The 25450-nt window shown below is 34.2% G+C and overlaps 4 protein-coding genes across 5 annotated transcripts; all 4 read right to left on the reverse strand.

Annotated features, from left to right (window-relative positions):
• Nucleotides 1-854: 854 nt before the first annotated feature.
• LOC112092690 (pentatricopeptide repeat-containing protein At3g04750, mitochondrial) lies at nucleotides 855-3135 on the reverse strand. Its single transcript, XM_024169434.1, has one exon. The coding sequence runs from the start codon at nucleotides 3027-3029 to the stop codon at nucleotides 990-992; it is 2040 nt and encodes a 679-aa protein (XP_024025202.1). The 5' UTR covers nucleotides 3030-3135; the 3' UTR covers nucleotides 855-989.
• Nucleotides 3136-4798: 1663 nt separating this feature from the next.
• LOC112092680 (transcription factor UNE12-like) lies at nucleotides 4799-10825 on the reverse strand. 2 transcript variants are annotated; one of them, XM_024169398.1, is made up of 7 exons: nucleotides 10025-10825; nucleotides 9424-9516; nucleotides 7272-7391; nucleotides 6857-6922; nucleotides 6673-6738; nucleotides 6063-6140; nucleotides 4799-5683 (listed from the first exon to the last, which is right to left on the reverse strand). In XM_024169398.1, the coding sequence occupies exons 1-7, from the start codon at nucleotides 10340-10342 to the stop codon at nucleotides 5453-5455; spliced, it is 972 nt and encodes a 323-aa protein (XP_024025166.1). In that variant the 5' UTR covers nucleotides 10343-10825; the 3' UTR covers nucleotides 4799-5452. The 2 variants fall into 2 exon arrangements, with proteins under 2 accessions (XP_024025166.1, XP_024025165.1); XM_024169397.1 differs by having other exon boundaries at nucleotides 7272-7394.
• A 3085-nt stretch (nucleotides 10826-13910) lies between these two features.
• On the reverse strand, nucleotides 13911-15746 carry LOC112092688 (sec-independent protein translocase protein TATA, chloroplastic). The gene is made up of 2 exons (XM_024169431.1): nucleotides 15322-15746; nucleotides 13911-14146 (listed from the first exon to the last, which is right to left on the reverse strand). Exons 1-2 carry the CDS (start codon nucleotides 15646-15648, stop codon nucleotides 14015-14017), a joined length of 459 nt encoding a protein of 152 aa, XP_024025199.1. The 5' UTR covers nucleotides 15649-15746; the 3' UTR covers nucleotides 13911-14014.
• A 1936-nt stretch (nucleotides 15747-17682) lies between these two features.
• Nucleotides 17683-21485, reverse strand: LOC112092685 (light-inducible protein CPRF2). The gene is made up of 6 exons (XM_024169420.1): nucleotides 21091-21485; nucleotides 20211-20307; nucleotides 19263-19470; nucleotides 18628-18703; nucleotides 18413-18538; nucleotides 17683-18257 (listed from the first exon to the last, which is right to left on the reverse strand). Exons 1-6 carry the CDS (start codon nucleotides 21457-21459, stop codon nucleotides 17883-17885), a joined length of 1251 nt encoding a protein of 416 aa, XP_024025188.1. The 5' UTR covers nucleotides 21460-21485; the 3' UTR covers nucleotides 17683-17882.
• Nucleotides 21486-25450: the final 3965 nt, after the last annotated feature.

The following is a 25450-nucleotide window of genomic DNA, read 5'->3' on the forward strand; positions in this document are numbered from 1 at the left end:
AAGATGTTCTTCAGACTTGTGTTGCGTGTTTGTTTTTTGATTAATCTGATTAGTTTTGTTTTAAAATTTTATTTGATTTTTTGTGTGATTGTATATTAAGGCGAATTATACTTTTATTAATAACAGGGCTTAAGTGTTAAAATATTATTTATAAATTTTTAATAATATGCTACGTCATGTTATGTTTATAGACAAAAATAGACAAAAATGACAATTTAGGAGACGTTTGGTTTATGGATTAGAATCATAAGATTGAAACTATTTTTGATTTACGTGTATTTTTTGTGAGAGAAAATACTGTAGCGAACAATAAACCATGATTTAAATCGGGGTACAAATCTCTCAACCAAACAACCCATTAATCTATTTTTTACATATTGAGAAGTGTTTTGAATCGTTTTAAAAAATTAAAAAATATTTTAAAACAAAGTACGTAATTTGAAGGGACAATTATGAAAATAATCCTTTAAAAAAAATCCAGATCACAGAGACAACTCGATCTTGGTAGTTTAGTACACAATTTAGACACCAACTCCAGATCCAGGAGTAAGTACAAAATCTTTCACAAGAATGAGCTTTTAACTCCTATGAATCTAACACTCTTGTCCAAATTAGAATAAGATAGTGCTTTATGCGGGTAATCAAAAAAAGAATTGTGAAATTTCATCTCTTGACAAAAGCGTTATGCAGCGTAAATTGACAGAGAAATGTCATCATTTTTTCTATCACTTTCTGTATTTACTGTTTGACATATAAAATATACTATCTCATTTCATGTTTAAATAATAATATGTCATATTGAATGCACATAATAATAAAGAGAGTGATAGAAAGAGTAATGTTAGTGAGAAATTATGATCTTCGACAAAGCTAGCAATTCCTTTTCGAAACTTGATTTCCTGGCACTATTGGCTCTCCTCACTTGGGACAGAACCCACCGGTAGCAGCAGTAGGTAACAGTTGCTGGTCCATTCAAGGTTCAAAAGGAGTCAACAAGGGTCCATGAATATTGGCATGTCTAACGGGAAATCATTATCCAGCTTCACTTCACCATTTAGACAATGGAGAACAGAAAAGATGTCTAGCCATCTTGGATGACGCGAATCTGCAGCCGTAAAATTATGAACAAGTCCATCGACGATGACACTACTGCAACCCGCAGTCTTCTTCACTCCCTTGCAGTCCATGACTTCCCTAGTCATATCTGATTGCTTCCACTTCTCACAGGAAGCGTATATATTGGATAACAAGACATATCCACCTTCTTTCTCAGGCTCTAGCTTGAGCAGCTTTTTTGACGCTATCTCCGCAAGTTCCATGTTTCCATGTGCTCTACAAGCACTAAGCATTGCTCCCCAGATGGATCGACTCGGTTCTATTGGCATCTTCTCAATCACGTCTTTGGCCTCCGCCAACCTACCCGATCGACCCAAAAGATCCACCAAACAGCCATAGTGCTCAACTCCTGGTTCAATACTGAATTTTTCTTTCATGCCGTAAAATAGATTAAGCCCTTCATCCACAAAACCACAATGAGAACAAGCTGTGAGAACAGCAACAAAAGTAACATCATTGGGCATTACAAATCTCTGCATCTCGAAAAACAGATCCAGGGCTTTGTTGCCATAACCATGTAACGCGTATCCCATGATCATTGTTGTCCATACGGTGACATCCTTCTTCGTTGGTTGTTGGAAAACCAAGAAAGCACTTTCAACACTGCCACACTTGCAGTACATGTCTATTAACGCTGAACCCAAAAATGCGTCCACTTTCATTTGCATTTTAAGAATCAAGCCATGTATACACTTCCCTTGGTCCAGCGCTCCAATTTCGGCAACAGCAGAGACCAAACATATCATCGTGATGTTATCGGGCCTAACATTCTCCGCGACCATGGCATTAAACAGACTCATAACCATCTTATAATCACCCTTCTCAGAAAAGCCAGCAATAAATGAGTTCCATGAAACAAGATCTTTCCTAGGCATTTCATTGAAAAATGATAAACCAAGTTCCATTTCCCCAGCCTTGGCACACCCTGCAATGATTGTGTTCCATGAAAAAATATCCTTCTCCAATAACGAATTAAAAACCCTCAAGGCCGTATCAAGTTCTTTGCACTTCACATACATGTCAAGAAGAGCATTACCCAAGATCAAGTTTAAAGAAGAACTACTAATCATCCTCCTCTCTGTCCATGCATGAACAGAACTACTAATCTTCCTCCTCTCCGTCCATGCATGAACAGACTTCCCCAGTTTCACATCTCTTAATACTCCACAACACACTAAAAGTCCTAACATCGTAAACTCATCCGCTTTAAGACCGAATCCCGTCATTTCATGAAACAGTTTGATGGCCTCAGAGCAAAGCCCCTCCTTGGCATGACCAACAATCATGATATTAAACGAGACGACATCCGGTGTTGACATTTCGCAGAACACCTGGTGAGCAAGTCTTCTTGACCCTTTTCCCAAGTACATTTTGATGAGTGAATTTTTCAAGTACCCATATGAGAAAAAACCTGTCACAATGGCATGCCCATGTATTTGCTTCACTTCTGAGACATATTGTGAGGCTTGAAGTAGGTAAAGGAGGGTGTGTTTATCTGGGCATATACCAGAATTCAGCATGGAATTGTACAAAGAAAACGATCTTCTTTTGGAAAAAGACAAGGCTGAAATCATGGTGTTATAGATATATAGATTGGGATAAGGGGTATAATGATTGAAAAGGAGGATCGCCATGTCTAAGTTGTCGCGATGTGAGATTGCTGAGAAAAAGAGAAGCCTGCTCATTGGAAATGTCTGCCCAGTGAGCCCAAGTCTCATCATCAGGGCCAGAATCTGTTTGAAATGATTTCTGGAACTGCATTTCTCGAGCAAAACGAGAGTTTGGTGATTGAGGTCGAGTGACACAGTTGGGTCCCACAAGATCTTGCTTTTGCTTTTGGTTGATGATGAACTCAGAAGACGAATGTTATGGTGGTACGTAGAAGAAGTTCTAGAGAATACCCGGAAAATCATCCGCAAAAGTAAAACAAGACCAATCTTTTGTGCCCAAGTCCGAAAAACCGCTGATGTTTTATCAATTGATTGCTTTAAGGTTTCCCATAAAAGAGATTCGGAGAAAATGAAGAAGACGGCATAAATATTCTTCTGAAACAAACAAGTTGGATGTTTTATTGCATTTCAACTCGGCTTCCGCAGTTTCGCGCTTTCTTATTGTATCGTAATCTTCAGATGTTTGTAAGCATATTTACCTTTGTCCATGATGTTGTTTTCTCAGGTTTTGTCGTCATTGTCGTTTTCCGAGATGATACGTCGTTTTCAACGTGATGTGACATTGTCGTTTCAAAATGTTGTCCTGTCGTTTAGAAATATCATGTTGTTTCATAGTCTTGCAGTAATTGTCGTTTCTTGGACATTGTCGTTTATTAAGATGTTGCCGTTTTTTTTTATTTTCTGGCCGTGTGGCTTTCAAACTTTTAAGTTCATGCTCCTTTCCTGAGATGTATGAATGTTTTTTGATGTTTAGGAAGACGATGTCGTTTTTAACAAATTTGTGGTTAATCATTTTTCAATATGATGTCGTTCTTGAAATGTGGTTTTTCAGGATGGTGTCGTTCTCTTAAAAATTATCGTTTTTGAATAGATGTTGTCAAAAAAAAAAGAAACAAAAACAAAAACAAAAAACGTTTATGTTCTCTAAATGCCGTTTTTCTTAAAGTTTTTCCTCCTTTTTATCGTTAGAAAGGTAGTTTTTGAGTTGTTATTTTGCAACAGAACTCAGAAAAAATTTAAATTTAAGTTACAACTTTATTTAAGTTCACGTTCTTTTAATTTCTAACTTTATTCAACTTTATTCAAGTTACAACTTCAACTCAAGTTATAACTCAAATTCAACTCAAAAACTACACTCAAGTCACACTCAAGTTACAACTTCAACTCATGTTTCTTGAATAATTTTCTCGTCTTGAAGGATTTAATTGTTTTTTAAAGATTGCGGGCTTGTTCTTTTGGAGTTTAACTTGAGTATAATTCTTGAGTTGAATTTGAGTTATAACTTGAGTTGAACATGTAACTTGAGTTTGTGTTTGGTTGTGTATATTTGAGTTATGGTTTGAGATAAAAATCTTTTTGAGTGAGTCAAAACTTGAATTTGTATTTAGATAGTATTTTAATAAAAACTCAATGCTGATGAAAAATTTTAATAGGGTATATGGGTCAAGTTTTATTCGTCTTTTCGTTGTCAACGCATAGAAAAAAAAATCATCTCAATCAGAATTAAAACGAAAAAGTTATAGTTTTTTTAAGAATAGAAAAAATATTGTTCATTAATTTGAGTTCGAGTTTCTGAACTCGAGTTGAAGGGAAAACTTGAACTCGAGTTTAAACTTAAAAGAACATGAACTCAAATAAAGTTGTAACTCGAGTTGCTTTTTTTTTAGTTTTTCACTCAAAAGAACAAATCTTGTATCTTCTCGTACAGTTGTAACTCAATATGTTCTTACTTCGAGAGTATATGAAATTTAAGTTTTTTTGTTACTTTATGATTCATTTATTTTTAAACTAAGCACCAATAAAAGATCTTATTAGTTTATATTCCTTGGAATTTGAGGAAACCATAAATAATGTCAACCTTTTTAATTTGTTAATTCCGACTTTATCATCCCTTTCTCTCGTGGATAGAAACAAGTAAAAATGCTACCATCTAAATCTTTTTTTTGCTAAACATCGTTTTCTACTTTCTTTCTCTCACCCAATAGCTTTCTCTTCCATAATCATTCAGCAGATTTGAAACGAAAGGCCTAGTTCACTTTTCAATAAACAACAAATTCAAATAAGATTAGTACAAATACAAAACATAATAAAGAAAACCAGAAGCTTCCAAAATAGCTTTATGAGACAACCGACGCATTATCTATTTTCAACTCGCACTAAAAGTTTTTCTCCAAATACATAATACGTTACACATACCCATCTAGCCCTTTTTAATTGCCCCGGTACCCCATTATCCAAGTTAAGGGAAAAACAAAAAACAAAAAGAAGGAAAAAAAAAACAAAAGAGCTCCCACCACCAATATTTTGGTCATCCACCACTAAACCCCACCACTCATACTAGAAGAAGACAATCAAATGGCCTTTTGACAAAAGCAAGCAAAACCTTCCCACATGCTTGACCAAGGTAAAAAAAATATCACATGCCCTTTGGTTATTTTTTCTTCCTAGTCATGAAAAAAAAGTCCCCCTGTTTTGACAAAACTGACAAAACAATGAACAGCTTCATTGACTTGATTGTCTCTCATTGGTATGAGTTAGAAACTAGAGGACCAAATGCCCAATGTCATCAGTGAAAATGGACGAATCACAGGATTCATGGACCCCAGGAGTGTGGAAGTCACTCGTGGGAACTGGGGCATGTGCAACTTCATCTTTCTGCTGGGACCCTACGAGGAGCTGTTTGATTCGGGCTTCACAAGATTCGGTGCGTCTGGTTGGTGCGTCCTAAAAATAGCCGTGGCAAGTGATATGGGCATGATGCATAGTGCCTTGGACTGAAGGAACTGCATGGCAGCTCCGATGTCTTCTTCCATCAGCTTGGCTACTTGTTGCTCTGTGCCGTCGGTTGACCACTTCTCCCAAGCAGCTTGACTGTTTCCTCCTTCAATTCCCTCTCCCTTTCATAGCATAATGATAATTAAAAACAAACAAAAAAAGTTATAGCTTGAATCAAGATAAGAATATTTTATCAATGAAAGAATATGCTTCAAGAACCAAATACCCTAAGAAGTGTGAGGAAGTTCACCATCAATGATCATGACCTAATTCTAATTGACTTTGTTAGACTTTGTTAACTCACTGTATTAACACTAAAAAAAATCGACCTAACATCTCAATAATCTCTCACTAATGCATTTCTCTATGTATAAAAAGCTTTCTTGTGTAAGAACGTAAGATTATTGAGTTTGGACATTTAATCTTACTTTTAAGACTTTTCTTTTTTTTTTTTTATAAAAAAAAAAAGAAACATGTGTTATGTATTAGAAATTATAGTACCTCAACCGATGATAGAGGTACATCAGCCACAAGCTGAGCTACTGCCCCAGCTCCACCCAGTCTGCTCATGCTTAAAACCTGGTTCATAAGACGAACAAAATTAACAAATTTGATGACGAGTTTATTCAACCAATAACAAAGCGATTTGTTGAAGTATACAGTTAATGGTTCTCATATTCAATCATTACTCCATTGTTTATTGGAGATTCCTAGACAAAGTCATTTCGAGTTCAACATCATAACTACTACGAATAAAATAAAGCTTTAGATGGTGTATTGGAAATTCAACATGGCTGGGACCCTCCCCATAATAATGACATTCTACAACAGAGTTTGCAAGAAAAATTACCACGCAACTGGTAGGCATTTGGAGCAAGTTTTTTTTTTTTCTTTTTTCTTTTTTTAATAATATGATGCTAATAAATCCATCACATTTTTGCAAAAAATACGACTTTTTCAGAGAGAGCACATCAAAATAACAGCAGTTTTGAATATAGAGATCCTTCGGACAGTTTCGAGCTTAACTTATCTGAGAAGAAATCTGATAGCGTGGGAAGCACAACGAATCTTTTCTAGATCATACAACTATTTGGATGTTCGGCATTCGTACCTTTACTTGTAGCCTTAGAAACTTCACATAATCTACAATTTCATCAAGCATAGCAGCCCTATCTGTCTGCACAATATTTCAGCAAAACATAATGCCAACATTAATAATTACAATTCAAAACACTGAATATTCAACGATAACAGACGATGGAATTGACAACCAAAAAAACTTTAAAGACACAAACCTTGTTACAGCTGGGAACCAGTTCCTGCAAAGCCTTCATTCTTTCTGCGATTCTTTCCCGACGTAACTGAAACCATAAGAAACAAAGAAACACTGTTATAAAAGCACAAACAATAATGGAAGAATGAAAAGCATTCAAGTATTTTATTTTGAAATTCTATTATAATTATTGCAGGTACAGGACAAGGGGAAAAAAAATCTTCTCAGCAAATAGATTAACTTTAGAATATATGCATGTCACTGCTGTAAAGTTTCCAAATCTATTGCAGGAAAATGAAATAACATCTCCCCTGGTAATATTGTTGCATTTCTCTGAATTTGCGTGATCAATAAAATGCCATATTTTTTCCATAACAATAAAAAGTTTTTATCAATCTTATAAATTCTATTAGAATAGAAATAAGAATCTAATTTACCCGCTCAGCAATACTGTGGGGGTCCGTTGCCTGCCCTCGTCTTGCTCGCACCCTCGGGCGAATAGCTTGTGGTTGAGGTAAAGCAGCAACCGGTGCAGCTGGGGGTTGAACATGAAACGGCTGCTTCAGAATTAAGCGAACGATGTCAATTCATGCACAGAACGCAATAAACTATAAGAAAACAATTAAAAAAAAACAAAACAAATTACTCAAATACAAATATTATACAACAAATGATTTCAGCAATCCATTTCAAATGTAGAAGGCAATTAAAAAATGGTTAAAGGAACTGAACCCAATGATAGAAAGGTTGAGTTTTATATATTAGACTTTTGACCCTGCGTGTAAAGTTGATAATATTTTGAGGCTAACAAGAGATGATGCAATATAGTCTGACCACCCAATAGAAAGTCGTTTTAATAAACGTCTAAATCCTATTAGGAAAACACTGGTCTCCCTTGGAACCTAGCATCTATCAGATTCATGGAAGCTGTGGCCACAAAACTGAGATCCAGACAAGGGAAAGCACAAAAACCAATCGCTTCGCTAAAGGATCACGATAAAGATGAGGTATTAAAGTACTTTATTCCCAACCTACCATTTTGTCCAATTATGACTCAAAGTCATTTCAGTGCTAAAATTCAGTTTGGACATTCACTAAGTAATCCCGACAGACCTTGGTGGTGGAAGACCGTCTAATGGGTCATTTAGCATCTCTCTCCTACTTTTTTCCTAGCACAAAAGAAGCCCTATCACATTAATCTTGCAACCAAGAAACAAAGGCAAACAACACATTTTGCGCCAGCTTACGGCACGAAAACTAAACCTTGACATTCAGTTGCGTGATATCCCAGCATCTTTTAGCGTGTTATGAGATGATAAACTAAATTTAGGAAAACAACCAGTCAAGACGAGCATCATTACAGACAAGGAAAGATCCTCATTAATTGAAATACCAACCACAAAAAGAAAAAACCAATGTTGGAAACAAATTGGCCTCAGCACTCCAACCAATTTAGCAATAAGTTTAAACTTCTTTGAGTAATCAGATGAAGTTGGAAAAATTAATCAAGCAATTATTATATGAACCCAAAAATTAATTAATAAATAAATAAAACAAATCTGCGTCAACCAAAAGGAAAATCCGCTCAATGGTGGTGACATATATATACGCTCATTATGACCAAGTCAAATTTTATCCAAGCCAAATGAATTTTAATCCAAAAGGCCTCAAGCAAAGCACGTGCAAAACACGCGCCTGTGACGAAGTAGAGCGCGTGGTGACACGATTTAAATTAAACTTGACAAAGATCACCATAATAAAGGAAACTGAAAAGGACCAAATGGTCCCTAAAGACTTGCACGTTTCGACTTTTGAGAGCTCGCACGTGTACGGAAAGCCTTCAATTTCAAGAGAAACGCTTTCCACGAGCCCCACTAAGCGCGTGCGAAAGTGAAACCAGCTGCTCTTTTTCTTTTCTTTTTTTTTTAAAATGAAAACGAAGCTCTTGAATAATATTTAACAAATTATCAAATTGTAATTGCGCCCCTTTAAATTAATCTTGACATACTTTTTAAAAATACATAAATTAAAATTTTTATTATTTATTTTTAATTTATAACTTTTTTAATTAAATTATTACACTAATAAAAAATATTTATTAAAAATAAATAATAAAAATAAAGACTCATGCACTTTAAAAATAAATTCTCTCTCTTTTTTTTAATAATTTAAGACCACTTTTCTTGTCTCACTTTTTCTTCTTCTTTTTTATTTGCTTTTAGACGCTTAATAAACAAATAGACATGCACAGAGACGAATAATAGTCATTTTAAAAAATTAACAATGGTCAAATGAAAAGATGAACCTTTTTCTAAACATCAATAATTTGTTGCTTTTTCAAAATTTTCTACTGCATCAATACTTCTATAAAGGGGATTTTTTTTTTTTTTAGTTCCACGAAAAAGAAAAACAAACACAAAGACGAAGACGAGAGAAAGCGTGCAACTTTATTGAAAAGGATAATTCTTTTGGATCATTCCACGTAAATGAAAAGATAATTAGCAACATAATTACGCATTAAAAAGTTTGTTTTGATCCTTGATAGTAGAACTTGAGGGCAAATTTGTCAACATCAAAAATTAGGCTGACCTGATGAAGTTGCGGAGGCGGTAGCCGGAGTGACTGGTTTTGCAAATGTCCAAACGCAGGGAACAAATTTCCCATCTGCAACGAATCTCTCTCCTGAAAAAAAAACAAAAAGACCAAATTACCCTTCATATTGCATCACATTTTACGGACATGCCCTTCTTAGCCAACAGCTACCAAGTTGAAAGCTTTCAAGAACTCAATATTTTACTTACCCACCCGGGAAGAGACAGAAAATTTAAAATAAATTAAAAAAACAAAACGGAGATTCCATTCCAAGTTCCTCAAAAACAAATGAGAAAAAGAGAGGAATTTTGGGGTTTCGAATTGCTTCTCACTAAAAGCTGACATGATGCGAATTCTTTTCTCTCTTTTTTCTTTCTTTTTTGTTTTTGGCTCTCTCTCTCTCTCTCTCTCTACCTCTAGCGCTTTCCGGCAAAGCAACATGGAAAATTTCATGAGAATATGGAGAGCAAATCCAACATGCATCAATATATCTATCAAACGACAAAATTCACTCTCATAACAAGAGGAAAAACGACAGTACTACCCTGAATACGAAAGAACCAACCTCAAATCAAAGAGAAAAACCAAAACGACTTACAACATTAGTGTTGGTGGTGTTATTATTGTCCGGTGGTGGTTCAAGGTCATCTCTGAACCTGTCATGCCTGATAAACCCTTGCTGCTCCAAATTCAGCCCCAGAGGCATACCCATCCCCATTCCCACCCCTCTGTACCCTCCTCCGCCGCCGCCGCAGCACACGACGGAGGTGGACCCACCGGAGCCCAGCTGTGGGACCATCGGCATGGACCCTACCTCGCCTGAACCGCCGCCGCCGCCGTTGTAGGACTGCGGCACCGCCAGGATCTGCTCGAAGAAATCGTCGCCTAGACTGCTCTCCGGCGGATTTCCCGCCATGCTTTCTCGATCCGAAAATTCACCAAGTTTCACTTACACGCAGTTAAGAGCAGTGTCAATTGTTTCTATATATGTTTGAGAAATGGGTTCTTTTCTTTTTTTTTTCTTTTTCCTTTTTGCTTCGGGAAGTTCTCGGAGTACGAGAAGAGAAAGGTGTTGGGGAAATGGGTGGCAGATCCGGAGCCCGATGACCCGAAAATGGAAGTGGGGATTCCGAGACTCTTACTCGTCTCGTCTCGTTTCGTTTCTCAGTAATAGTATGGGCGAGAGAGTTTTAAAAAAATAAAAAATAAAAAGTAGGATGATTCTTTGTGAGAGTTTGAGAGAAGTATAACTGTATGAGAATGCCTGCTTTTCTGGCTTTCCTTTTTCAGTAGCTGAATTCTCTCTCCTTTTTCTTTTTTTTTTTGGTTTGCTTTTTTCTGTGTCTGAAACTCTGACTTGCGAGAGTAGTGGTGTCTCTGCCCTGCTTAAAAGACAACGGGGAATGGGAAAGTTCTGATTTTCCATTCTCTTTTAAAAAATATATATACATTAGAATTCTGCCACCGGTTTTACTTTTCTTACGCGCTATTCATATGGCGTGATTTACATCCGTTCATTTTCCGTTATTCGAATTTAAAATTTAAATTTTATTATAGTAAAATATTTTTAAAAATAATCACATTTAATTTTTTTATTACAGTAAAAATTTGTCACACAACATCACATCTTAACTCGAATTAAAAACTTAAATTAGCGAACTGAACGGGTTTGATCTATTCAAATTCAAAATTTAAGTTTTATTACAGTAAAAACTCTTAAAAATAATCATATTTAATTTTTTTATTACAATAAAATATTTTATGTCTCAATTCAAATCGACGAACTAAACGAATTATTATAATTTTTTTTTCATTTTTTTAAGGTAACAGACTAACAATAAACTTTTATTGTGAAATTACCATACATAACTATTTATAATTATAAAGCATATTATTAACATGTTAACCCAACCGCCACAACAGTTGCTATGATGATCCTGCTAAAACAATTCTCCTAACATTAACACTCTCAAACAACACATAGAAATAGAAAAAGAAAAAAAGAATAGAATCGCAAGGTTTTTTTTTTTATTTTATTTTGTATGATTTAGTTGGCTACTGGAGATGACCAATAGATAGTTGAATTTAGCTAATAGTTATGCCCCGTTCACTTCGCTGATTCGAGTTTAGAATTCGAGTTTTTCTACAGTAAAAAGCTCTCACAAACAATCACATCTAACTTTTTTGCTACAGTAAAAAACTCTCACATAAAGTCACATCTCAACTCGAATTCTAAACTTGAATCAGCGAAGTAAACGGGACCAATGTTTTCTAATAGTTAGATCAAGTAGGATCCAACTAATTCAAGGGCGTTAACTTTTTTTTGCTTACAAAATGCACGGATAGCATTTGTTGCCAAAGTTTTAAGTTAAAGAATTCCGCAAAGGCGGATGTGTGAGGAGATAACAAAAAAAAAAAAAAAAAAAAATGTATTCAATTGTTATTCTTTCTTTTTGTTTCTTATGTGTGTGTACTTTTGTTGTTTGTTCTTCTATGTTCGTCTCCTTATTTATTTATTTACTATACTTTCACCAACTTTGGCTAACAATGCCTACCAATAATAAAAATATCCTTGCCTGTTGTACTAAAATTAGAAAGAGGGATGATTTTGATAATCATCATTCCACCTAAGACGAGGCTTTATATCTAGTGGTGATTGTTTACACGGAAAGATCATGAGAGTCAATTTAGTTTGGACGCTATAGTAACATAATGTACTATAATATTCAAAGTGTTTCTCTTATAAGACTTATTTATTAATAAGGTCAATTTTCGATCGTTAAATTTAATTAAAATTATATTAAATTAAAAAAATAGAGAGATAAATAATTTTTATATAAATTTAATGGCTAAAATTTTTTTAATAGTTTATTTTTTTAAAACTCACTAATAATTAAATATAAATGGGTCCACTGTCTTTATTTAAATAAAAAATAAAAGGAAAAAAGGGCCCACCACCCGTTAATCAGTAGTGGATTGTGCATACGACCCTGATCAATTGTTTGTTTTGTCTCCATTTATCTTTTCTCTCATTTTGGACAACTAAAGGTTGTCTGATTTTAGTTTCTAGCCGGAAAATGGGGAGTTATGTTCGGTGCAAGAAAATTACACATACCAATAATTTTTCTTTTTCTTTAATTTTCTACCATTTTCTTTTCCTCTCCCATTCAATTACTCACTTTGCATTCAATAAATAAATAGCTACTAACTATACCCATGAACTTTAGTCCTTAGAAAATAAAAATTGAAAGAAAAAATACTCATGATCAATACAAAAAGAAAAAGGAGCATTTGGAGCCTACACCTCAAAAGAGAGAAATATTCCAAGCAATGATGTAAAATTTTTTTTTTTTTTTTGAGGGTGTAAAGACTTTCTTAAATGTAACATAAACTTATTTATTTTATAGTATGAGGTCCATGTAATAATTTTTAGTTGGCAATCAATCTTTGGACGCTGCTTGAATATGCTTTTGGAATTGAAAACTTCTAATCTTTTTTTTTTTTCTGGTGCAATTTCTACTCTGCTGTTGCTCGATTGATAAATAAACTTCTTAAACATACAAAACTGAGGGGAAGGATAGAGGCGCATAAGCTGATTTAAGAAACTAGTCAGGCCTGACTCAACAAGTTTACAGGTTTCAACGGGAGAACATGGCTTTCATATTGGCAGTCCAAAGTCCAACTGGAACCCAACTCAAAAAGTTCAAAATAAGTAAGGCCCCGCTCAGCTGACTAAGCCCGTCTAGCTGGTTTCCAACTCGTAAAGACACCTTTTTTCTTTTTTTCTTTTTTTAATTTGTTCATTTCACCGATTCGAGTTTTCAGTTTTAAATTTTTACAGTAAAAAATTTTTAAAAAATATCACATCTAATTTTTTTTACTACAATAAAAAACTCTCAAAAAATGTCGCTATCTCAGTTCGAATTAAAATAAGTGAAAGAGACCTTAATGGTTTCCCTTGCAATCTTTTATGCGTTTGCATGATCCTCAGCCCTCCCTAGTCTGTGTTTGCGTTGGGTTTTAAGAACTACTTCCCTTTAAGAGAAATTTGCTAGGGGGATTATCATACAAAGTAATTAACAAAAATGACTTCTTTAATTTTACTGACTTTTAAAAAGTTATCGTTCCTTATCATTTCCACAGTCATTTTACAAATAAAAAGATTCAAAAAAGTATGATAATTTAACAAAACAAAATAAAAATTAGACTGTTAACAACTGTATCTTAGTGAAGGTATTTAATTCCCTACCATATAATTCTCCTAATAACTAACTCTGCTCAATGAAAAAGGTGGAATTCTTTTTTCATTTTCTCGAAACAAGAAATTTTTTTTCTCTCTTTTTTAACGTGTTTGTGATTGAGCATATAAGATATATCAATGGTCCATCCTTATAGTTCACTTTATTTATTTGAATTCTCGGATGAAAAATTTACTCATTGTTTTATCATTCAAATCACTTTGCAAAGAGAAGCCGGCATAAATATAGACCAAGAAGGTTTTATTGACTAGTCTGTAAAAATGAAATAAGGCATTAGGTGACGTTACTAGTGGTACAATCTCATACTATAGATTTATGACAGAACAATCTCATACACTTTCTTTTGAGCTTGGAACCGTAACGTCTTGTTTCTCCTCTTCAATTGTTGCCGCCGGTTTGTCCACAAGGGTTTCTGCCGTCGTCTGCGGTGCCTTAAGCTCAGTTTCAAACTCCTTTGCGGCCTGAAAAATTTACAGGCAATTAAACTATTCTCGTAAGGAGAAGGAAAAGAAGCCAAGCCAGCATCAAATGGTGTAGAAAATAGTTAAAAGAGCACCATTGCTTTTTATTCAGTTGACAAAAAGCAAGAACATTGTATAATCATCTACATATGTTTTTTATTCTTCATCTCAGTGGTTGATAGTGCACAATTAGATAAGATGAATTTTTGTCAAAATGGTGCCTTGGCCACTATATGGAAGTTGATGACTTCACCATGTTTTATGGAAGGAAGTCCATAGAAGATATAATAATGATTTGTTGTTGCTTCTCAAGTAGTTGCCACTTGCCAACAAGCAATCAAATGAGCCAAATATGTTCTCTTGTCATATATTGAGTGAGTTTTCCAAGCACGTATTCTGCATACATCACCTTAATGTAAATCATCCACTTCACCAACTTAAAGTTCTACCAAATCTAGAAGAGCCCAAGTAGTGGGACACACTAATCCCAGTATAAATTTCTTCTATAGTATCAACTTCAACCTCAACGAACCCTGAATTTTAAAGCTATAGCTTCTCTCTTTGGTAAGTTGAAAATAACAGCCTTCAATCTCATATCTTTCCAACATGTTTTAGTGCATGAGTACTTCCGCCACTAGCTCTCTCTTTGCCCAATTGAAATTAAATTACAAGAAGGTTTGCATCATCGTATTCTCCATATGATACCTTAAAGGAAACTGATTCATCAGAAGAAGTGGGAAATAAAGTAGAGGTATATCTGAAATGACCAAGTATAGATCAAACTTCAAAGGCTACTTTACCTTTTACTTCTTATTCTTGCTAAGAAAACAAAAACCAGTCAGGTTAATCAATAGTCAGAATCGCTCCACTTATTGATCCATCATACCAAAATCCTATTTTTTCCTCATTTTATTTCCACAATTTCCACCTAATTGACCAAATTATACAGCTAAAAAATACATTTTCAAGTAAAAATCTTCAATGAGTTCCTATCTTTGCCTCTTTCCTTTTACTTACATTCTAATTATTTCTCGGAAAAAAAGTACCAATTTTTACAGAAAGTGTCAAGTTCAAGATAGCTACTTTGCACCACTCAAAGACAAAAATTAAGCAACATACACAAAATCAGCAGACGATTTTCTCGGAAACCAAACAGATCGAGAAAGTGAATTAACCTGTTGGAAGCTCTTGACGGTCTTCCCGATACTCCGGCCAACTTCCGGCAACTTCTTGGGCCCGAAAACCAAAGCGGCGACTCCGGCGATGACGACGAGCTCCGGCACGCCGAGACCGAACAAAGCGTTGCAAGTGAGGCCTTTCCTGGCCGGCTCAGCTCTGAATCCGCTCCTTCTTCGACCCAAAACCAGAGCCCCCGTGTTCGCCTTATTCCTGTTCAAGAAAGCGGCGCTAGCGGCATTGTCGGCGACAAACCTGGAGCGAGACGATGACAGAGGGAGAGAAGGAGGTTTCGGGACTGATAAAGTTATTGAGGAGATCTCCATGGCCGTTCTGCAAAGATTGGTTCTTTTTTTTTGGTTGGTGTTTTAGGGTTTTCAGAAATTGGTCGGATTTCGTGCGTGGAAGATTAGATAACACTGGAGTTGAGGGATGATGGTGGGCCCTCTTCGCGTTTGACCATCAATGTGGTAGTTTCTTTTGTTTTTAGCGCACGTGGAAAGTATTTAACAAGATTTTTGTGTGTTAACACATAATAATGTTAAGAAACTTTTTTTTTTTTGAATAATAATAGGGAATGTTAAAAAACTAGTAGTCTATAGTTAAAGGAGAAAAAAAAAATTATTTTTAATTTATATGTGTTTTTTATAAAAAAAAAATATTATAATAAATTATAAATTATAAATTATAATTTAAATTATAATACGAATACATCAATTAAATACAATATAAATTGGATTTGAAAAATTCAGGTCTCGTTCACTTCGCGGATTCGAGTTGAGATGTGACATTTTCTGAGAGCTTTTCACTGTAGCAGAAAAAGTTAGATGTGATATTTTCTGAGAACTTTTTACTGTAGAAACTTAAAATTGAAAACTCGAATCGGTTAAATGAACGAGATCTCAGTTAACGAAGGCCAAAGGTAAATGACATCCATTAGTTAAGGTTCAAAGGAACTTTATTATATATATGCACAAAAAAAGAAAGAATAAAATTTATCATTTCTAAATATTTTCCGGCTAAAAATTTTTATTACTACATCTACTAACGCTTTTTCTTTTCACGCATCATAAACTATTAGAGCCCGTTTGGTTAAAGGATTCGTTCTCTGATTCGAATCATGGTTCATAATTCGCTACAGTATTTTTTCTCATAAAAAATACACATAAATCAAAAATAGTTCTAATCCATAAACTAAACATGCTCTTAACCTATAATTTTGATCCGCTCCTTTATTTCCTTCCTTCCTTCTTTCTTTTTTTTTTTCTCTTTTTTTAATCTACTTGTTTCTTTCCTTTTTTTTTCTTTTTTTTTTTAAAGGAAAACCACTTCTTTCTTTCACTTGACGTGGTGAAAAAGAATAATAACAAGAAATCACCAACAATGGGAAGGATCAGTGCTGCCGAATAAATAAATGAACACCATATTTGGTAAGAGTGATTGAAAGTGAAAAGGAAGAAGAATGCAAAAATCCAAGTGAAGAAAATAAAAAAAAAGTTTTTTTTTTTTCATAATGCTTGGTAGAACATAGTTATTTTGTATCCTATGTTGTACAATAATTTTCCTCCATTTGGTTTTCTAAAAGTTAAAACGATTATAAAGTAGTTTTTCTAATTTATGTCCAGACAAAGTTAATACTCTTCTTTTCTTCTCCAAAATCTCTGGAGGCTTGTTCATTTGTACCGAAATTTTAAAAAAATTTAAATTTAAGTTCATATTCTTTTATAAAATTTGAGTTTAAACTTGAGTTTTAACTTGAGTTTAGGGTTAAAATAGTCATCGCCCATTTCATAAATTTGAGTTTTTAATTTCAATTTTACTACAGTTAAAAGTTCTCACAAAAAGTTACATCTAATTTTGTTTCTGTTACAGTAAAAAAGTCTCACATAAAATCACATATCAACTCGAATTGAAAACTCAAATCTGTGAACTGAACGAGACCTAATTGATTGTAATCTCTATTTTTTAAAACTATCTTAAAAGATAAAGAAAAATATCTCAAATTTAAATAAGGAAGGTTTATGGGTGGTGACCTAAGTTATAAATAGGAGATTATGAACAAAAAATTCCCTTAAGTCTCACACTGAGAAAAAAACGTGTAATATCTTCTCAAATTAGTGAAATTTTCTCCTCCTCCCCAAAGTGGATGTAGCTCTCAAATCAAGAGTGAACCACTATAAATCTTCATGTGTTCTTATTTTTAATGCATTTAACTTCATTATTCTGTACTTATATCATTGTGAATCGTATTAATTTATCTCAAAATTTATTAATTATTTGTTAGCAAATTTTCACCGTCACCCGTATTTATATCTATATTTATATATTTTCACTAATAAATGAAAATGGCTACCTGTTATACGTATATGGTTTCTTTTTGAAATATCAATGACTTCCATGAATCAAATTGTCCATCAGAAGTACCAGAATAACTAATAAATTAATCCACAATGTCTTAAGCTGAAGAATAGAAGAATTTTCCCTTTTTACATAATAATGATAATCTATACATCAGTATTGCCCCAGATGCAGCAATCCAAAAGCCCTTTCCAAGCTGTTACTACTGCTCTGGCGCGCAAGCATTTCCTCCACTGCGAAACCGTTTCTGCAGATGTTCCAAGCTAGCCACTCGCTGCATCGAACCTGTTCTTCCCATTTTGTTCCCTCCTGTTGAGTTTGGTTGCACAATTTCAACCGAAGGGATTTCTGCTGTATCATTGCTAGCTTTCTTTTCATGAGGAGGTGCGGGGTTAGGCTTACTAGATTGATAAAAGTGATGATTCGGCTCATCTTGGACTGGCACAGCAGCATCCGTCGAGGTGTCAGAAGGGCTTCCGTCGAACGATGGCATGCTGATTGAGGATATCTCCGACATTGGATTGAACATGTGGTTCAATCCAGTCATTCTTTTGACCATCTCCTCCGCCATCTTGATCTGCAAATGTATCAAAATATATCAAATCTTTATGTTCATATACGTCTATTAGTGTGGGGAAACAATAGTAACCTATTAACAAATGAAAATGCCTCCTAAATAAGCCGTACCAGGCACTAAAATTCTAGACCATAGACAATATATATATAGCTTACCTTTGCTCTCAGTGTTTCAACATCAGCTTTTAAAACTCTGTTGTCAACAGCCGCTTCATTGTACTTTTGGCTTACATCAGTTAGGCGGTTTACTAAAGAAGAGTTTTCAACTCTTAACTGAGCAACCTGTAAAAAGTAGCAGCTTAAAGTACATCATTAAAGAAGCAGCAATGCGGCAACATTAGAGGGCAACAAGAAGGGAGAATGGAAAGAACCTGAGTCTCAAGTTCTGTCAAATGGGCCTGCTTTCTTCTTCTCGAGCGTCTAGCTGACTCCCTGTTGGAAAGCATTCTGCAAAAGACCAAATGAATTAATGGGATGCAATGAAATCAAATTATGTGATGCCAAAAGAGGGAAAAAAGAAAAAAAGACGATTGATTTAACTAATCTCTGCAACATAAATATATATGAGCCATGCATGAAGACTGTTCAAATTCATAACTTTCCTGATTCCATATGCCTTCGTATCTTGTTTCTCTCCTTGTATCGTAATCACCCGGTTTTGGCAATTGATTTTCTGACTGTGATTGACACTAGAAGTATGCATGGGCTGGATGGGTAGTTTCCAAGAATATAGTCATCTATTTATATGCTGTAATTTTATTATTGGGAAATTGTTGGCCTTCCACTATCTTGTTCGGTAGTTATTACCTAGTCTTAAAGAAATTATTACTCGCTAGACATATTTCAACCATTGTATTTGGAATACGATATCTGAGGCACATTTTCATTGGAATAACATTACACAGCATAAATGACGGCTCAAAGAAATAGCATGATAGCAACATCCAGCATCGACAAGCTCCAAAAGTTAAGATACAACAATCACAATTGCAGATATAGAAGTTACCGTCTGACACGTTTCGCGTCAGCAGGGCCCATATTCTCGGTCGTTTCAGTTTCTCCTTCAGCTTCCTCATCCTCAGACAGTTCTCTCGATGATCCACTAGTTGATTGCTTTAATGGAACCACAGATTTCTTATGGATGGGCAAGGCTGGAATACCATGCGTTCCATTAGCATCCTTGTCTTGGGACCCGGATAAATCATACCCAGCTCCTACATAGGTAATGATAAAAGAAAAAAAAATGATATTCTAATACAATTGTCCAGTGCATCATCAAATCAAAAACTGAGTGGTCACTAATCTGTGCCTAGGGAAACAGGGGCGGTGCCACGTAAAGCTGAGGGTAGGCAGCCGCCTCAGCTAGAATTTTGATATCTATAGTTCGCCTCACTGAAATTCTATGTTTCCCTCACGTCATAATAAGCTCAGACCATTTTTTTCAATAATTATGGTAGACGCCTCACCCTCCCTGACTTTTTTTTTTGGTTCTGCCCGTGTGGAAACTCATGTTGATGCAATTCCTTACGACATAGACTTGGTCCCATCCTGTTAAAGAATAAAACTATTGTTGGTTTACCTCCTAATAGCTTAAACTTTTGGGATGGGTTGGTAAACTAACATGGTATCAGAGCGGGAGGTCCTGAGTTCAAACTCCCATAATTACACTATTTATCCCCATTTAAAAATTGTCATGCGTTGGGTTTTTAATATATCTCGGGCTTAAATATTCACGTGCTGGGCTTTCCAATTAATTTACCCACACGATTGCCCATTGTCCAACCCACACGTGAGGGGGAGTGTTAAAGTATAAAACTATTGTTGGCCAACCTCCTAATAGCTTAAGCTTTTGGGATGATGTTGAATATCTATCCATGCACTGATGCACACATACAATTAATGCATGAGCATTATAAATCTAGTAAATAGGCTGACAGTGACACACATGACATACCTTTAGAAGGAGATTGAGTCCCCAATTGTGAACTGTTGGAAGCCTGAGATCCAGAATCAGCCGAAGCAGCAGAATCTTGGATTTTGCCAAAACATCCCTATTAACAAAGAAGAAAAGGAACAAAAAATAATAAAGTACGATCGTCAAAGATTTATTTCAAGCAAAGTTATAGAAAAAGATAGGCAGAGTGACTAAAACCCAAATGTCATCTACACATTACTCTTTCTTAAATAGCTAGAAAAGTGTTAATCCGGATATGAGAAGTTACAATAATTTACAGTCATTCTTGGTGATGTTCCATCTAGTTATGTTATACTCCTTTTGCTTCAAGAATATTACCCTTTATGGCAAAAGTAGCTTTTGCTAATAATGTACAAGGCCCACAAGTCCACAACCAAAGTTGTGTCACCTTTCCTTTTACCATTGACTCAATACAATTACATTTTACAGGTTGATAAAAGTTTTTTTTTTTTCAATATATATATATATATATATATATATATATACAGAATGGATCGTATCACATTCAAACAAGTTTTATCACCATTTCAAACGCACACAGACAGAAAATAGACTGAACGCAGAGAGAGAATTTATGTTTAAAAAAAAAAAAACTGACTTGCTTAGCAAAAAATAACAATAATAATAACAATAATAATAATAATAATAATAAATAGAAACTACGGACCCTGATGCTCTGTTTGGATACTAAGAAAAGTAATGCTTGAAAGTGTCGAAGAAAAATATTTTAGATGTAAAATTTCCCTGTCGTTGAAACCTAATTAAGAAAAAAAATGAACTTTTCGTGAGACAAAAAATACTACAAACTGGAAAACCGTTAAGATGAAGAAATAAAAGATAAGGAAAAAGGAAAACTTACTCGGGACATAGCGACAGCGGCGCATGCGAGATTGAGCTTGCTCTTGAGGAAGGCCTGGTAATCCTCGGAGTCGACGGGAGTATTGGCATGGCCGCTGAAGGAGGCCGGATTCCTCAGAAGTTCTGAATTTTCCTTGACCTTGATCTCCACGACATCGTTTTCGTCGCCGGCGGACGCAGAAGAAGACGGCGGCGGCGGCGGTCGGCTAGGAGAGGCCTCGGAGACAGAGGCCTCCTGGAGAAACTTCTGAAAGGCCCATTCCGATGAGCTGCGATTCATCTTCGACGACTCGTCGTTTGCTTTCGACGTCGACGGCGGCGGCGACCAGAACAGGTCGGATATTTCCTCCACTGAGAACACCCTATCCATTTTCTCTCTCTTTCTTTCTCTCTCCTATTGTGTAGTTTGTGTGTTTTTTCTCAATCCGAAGTGGATTAAATAGATTTTTGGGAATTAAAATTTGGTTGGTTCGTTGATGGGGTCCACACTTTACGACCAAAAAGGGCAACAAGAATTATCCCTTTTTTTTTTTTTTTGGCTAATGACATGAATTATCCAATTAGCCGCGGAAAGTCTTACCTGCTTGGTGTCCACATAAGAGTAATACTTTTTTATTTTTGCGTATGTTTTACCCCAAAAAAAAAGGGCAAGAAAAATGAGTAATGCTTTGGATATTTGCCACTTGTCAATTTCCAAGCACGTAAAATGTTTTATTCAAATTACTATTTTTCCGGTTTTGATCATGTCCTAGGAGGCTGGGAGTTACCATATTAAAGGGAATGTATTAAAAATAGTAACATTGGTGCAGACTACGAGGAAGAATCTTCAATTTTTCACGGCGTTAAAAAAAAATTGGATTTTTAATCTAGAGATACACATTTTGGAAGGAAGTGACGTATGGGTTTTTAAAATTTGATATTTTGAATTAAATTTATAATTCTACCGTTTTAGGAAAGCTTCTATTTTTGTAATAAATTGGAATGGGGAAGTCAACTTTGTAATAATCGTTCGGTCAAGAAACGGATAGTTTCCCGTTTTGCTATTTTTTTAATATTTCCTGGTTCGTTGCTTATTTTTCAGTTTCCTGATTTCAGTTATATTTTCCCTGAATTTTTATTTAGGATAATGCAAGTAAATAATTATGCCAAGACACTTTGACTGTAAATCCGGTTTTCGTTATGGCCTAGGAGTTAATCCGATAATTGGCATATATTTTCAAGTTTGATTAAAGTTTTGGTACTGTTAAAAATGTGACCAAAGTCATTGATCTTATATTATCACGTTGTGTTAAGAGTCGTGTATTTAAAGGCAAGCAACGTTGTGAAAGAAGTAAAATGTCATAATAATTTGTATTCCACCGAAAAAGGTATTGCAACTAAAAATAAAGAAAGGTACTGTTAGAGACAGTTGCTTGTAGATGAGATAATTTTTTTTTTTAAATAAAAAATGGATGGGATAAGTTAAGATCATGCGTTTGTAATTTTGGACATAATCTTTTTAACCTTAAAAAAATTAGGATCGTGTGCATGGGAATTGAAATTTTATTCTACGTAGCTTTGAGAACGTAAACATATAATTTTGGCCATAATTAGGAATCGCGCACTCCATTAACATGTTTAAAATATTTATTATCACTTATTTTGGTACGTGCGAATGCACGTATTGAGTTATAATAATAGTTTTTATAACATAGAATACGAACAACAATATGCATGTGAATAAATAAAAGAAACATTTAACTTAGAGATTCAAAAGAGTATTAGATTAAATGGTAGCGAGAGTATCATAAAGGAAATTACACACCTGATTCCATTTGAAGGTATAGAGTTTGAATCCCCCAAATAAGAGTACTATATATTAATGATAGTTTAAGTCAAAAGGGTAAATTTAATAAAAAAAACACATGAAACATTCTAAATTATAATATGACAAAGTTAAAAATAAAGTAATTGAAAAAAATTTATGGAAAAAATTAGAAATTTAAAATGACACAAATAAAAATAATAGGCCATGATAAATCATGTACTTTTCTTTATTTTAAATGTTGAAAATAAAAGAAAATAAGAAACAAATTTTGAGTCGTTTTGAACGACCAATAAGTGAACAATAGAGCCAAGAACGGATCTTTTATAGATGTAAGATACGATTAGTTTTGCTTATCATTATATCTTATTATTATTATTATTATTATTATTATTACTTGTACCCATTATTTCAAATTTAAAACCAAAGTAAACAAATAATAGGGCACACAACTATCTAAGTATATATATATATTTTAGCAAGAACATGTATTAATAAAAAAAAATTGAAAGAAAAGATAAATTATAAAAATTTAGTATTTATTGATCCAAATTTTGTTAATTGTCATTTCTGCATAGTTTTTTTAAAGAAATCAACTGTACTATAATATAAATATACAAGTTTTTAGACTTCAAATATTAAATTTTACTCCATTAATTCTAAAGAAAAAACTAACATTATTAGAAGCTTAATTCATATAGCATAAAAGAAAGAAAATAAATAAACAAAGGTAAAAAATTACTACATTAAAGTTTTAGTTTAATCAGGGTCCACTGAACAAAATTCCAGACTCTGCCGCTATTTCAATTTGCAAAGAAAGCAAAAGCAGCTTTCGAGTTGGCCGGTCATGTGTTTGATAGGAATGACTGAGAATAGGGAAGAGACAAGGTTCTCCAACAAAACTGGCCCAACGGTTCCCAATCCCATTCGGATAGCTTCCCATGAAATGCGGCGTTTCCTTTGACCAATTGTGGATAAATACTAAACTTGGCCCACACATTTTGGTGGGCCACGCTGTCTGTGGGACCTATCTTAAAATCTTCTTTCAAGGCACTTATATCAAAGAAATAGGGAAATTACATAAAATTATTTAATGCTAAAGTTCCACTTGTCTTTAAAAAAAAAAAATTATTTTTTCTTTAATGTTCTTGTCAGGAGATTGATTTTATTCCTGCAATGCGAAATAGATCAGAGATTGGCATTTTTTGGGAGAGCAAAATTTTGGAAATATAATTAAAAGGGCATCCTGGACCTTTTCCGAAAGAAAACAAACAATTAATTCGAGAACTTTTGGACAAAGATTGCCCACTAGAGAAAGAGCACCAGAATTATTATTTATATATTAAAATTCTGTTTATTTTATTAATTTAAGTTTAAAATTTGAGTTTTATTATAATAAAAAATTTTAAAATATAGTCACATTTAATTTTTTTATTACAGTAAAAAATTATCATATAAAATTACATCTCAACTCAAATTAAAAACTCAAATTAGTAAACTAAACATGCTTTAAGAATCGTCATTTCTAATATAAAGAGTTATGGAAAGGGGACTTGATCATTAAGAAAAATGGATAATTAAGAAAAGAGAGAAAGGGTAAAAGAGAAAAAGAAAAAGTGGTGGCCCATTGGCTGGTTGTTCTGTTTTAATTTGCCTCTGAGCTTATCCGGTAATAATTATAAATTAATTCCTAATCCAACTTCCATGACAGTGATATCTTATCTTGGTTAGTGTGCTAATTAGGTCCTGTGAGTAACTGTTTATCTAGACAATACAGAAAAGGAAGAAAAAAAGCAAGCACAACCAGGATAAATCAAACGGGGCGATGATCTGTTCTAACAAAAGTTTGTACCTTTTTTTGTTTTTGTTTTTTTTAATTGCTCGTGTTTCAATGTGATACTCTGTGTATGTTTCCTTTGTAAGAGAGAAAATAAATAAAAAGCTAGATCTACATTAGATGTCACATGAATCTCGTAAGTTATCCGAGAAATGTGAAAATATCGACATAATTTTATAAAATCATCCGAAATGGACTTTTATTGACTAGACCTAAAATGGACATCGGGTAAAAATAAAAGGGACAAACTATTACTTAACTGTAATCCTAGGAACAGGACCAACTATAGTTGGAAAATATGCAAAGCAGAAACTTGGGAGAGGTCAATTGTTGCAAGTTGGCCTTCTTCCACTAGTATCTTGGGCATACGATGATTCACTCGTGCTTATCCACAGGGTGAAAAAAAATAGCGGACAGCAAATATCTTTCTTGGTTTTTGCAAAGAAAACAAAAGATATACAAGTAGGAAAATGTTTATAAATTATAATAGAGTTGACCAGACATCTTAAAAATCATGTTTCTTAAAAGACTTCTCTATGATCAACCTTGGACGTTGGACATGATTTGGATACGTATAAGAACTTTCTTCCTCTGTTGTAACATCTAAGTATGTCTTTTATCAGATGGAGATTACCATTTAACAATATTGTCAACAAAATGGAGTGGATATAACAAAGAAAAACAAATACTAATCTTTCGAGCAAAAAAAAAAAAAAATCA

The sequence above is a fragment of the Morus notabilis genome, unplaced genomic scaffold (assembly GCF_000414095.1).
Source record: "Morus notabilis unplaced genomic scaffold, ASM41409v2 Scaffold205, whole genome shotgun sequence".
NCBI lineage: Eukaryota > Viridiplantae > Streptophyta > Magnoliopsida > Rosales > Moraceae > Morus > Morus notabilis.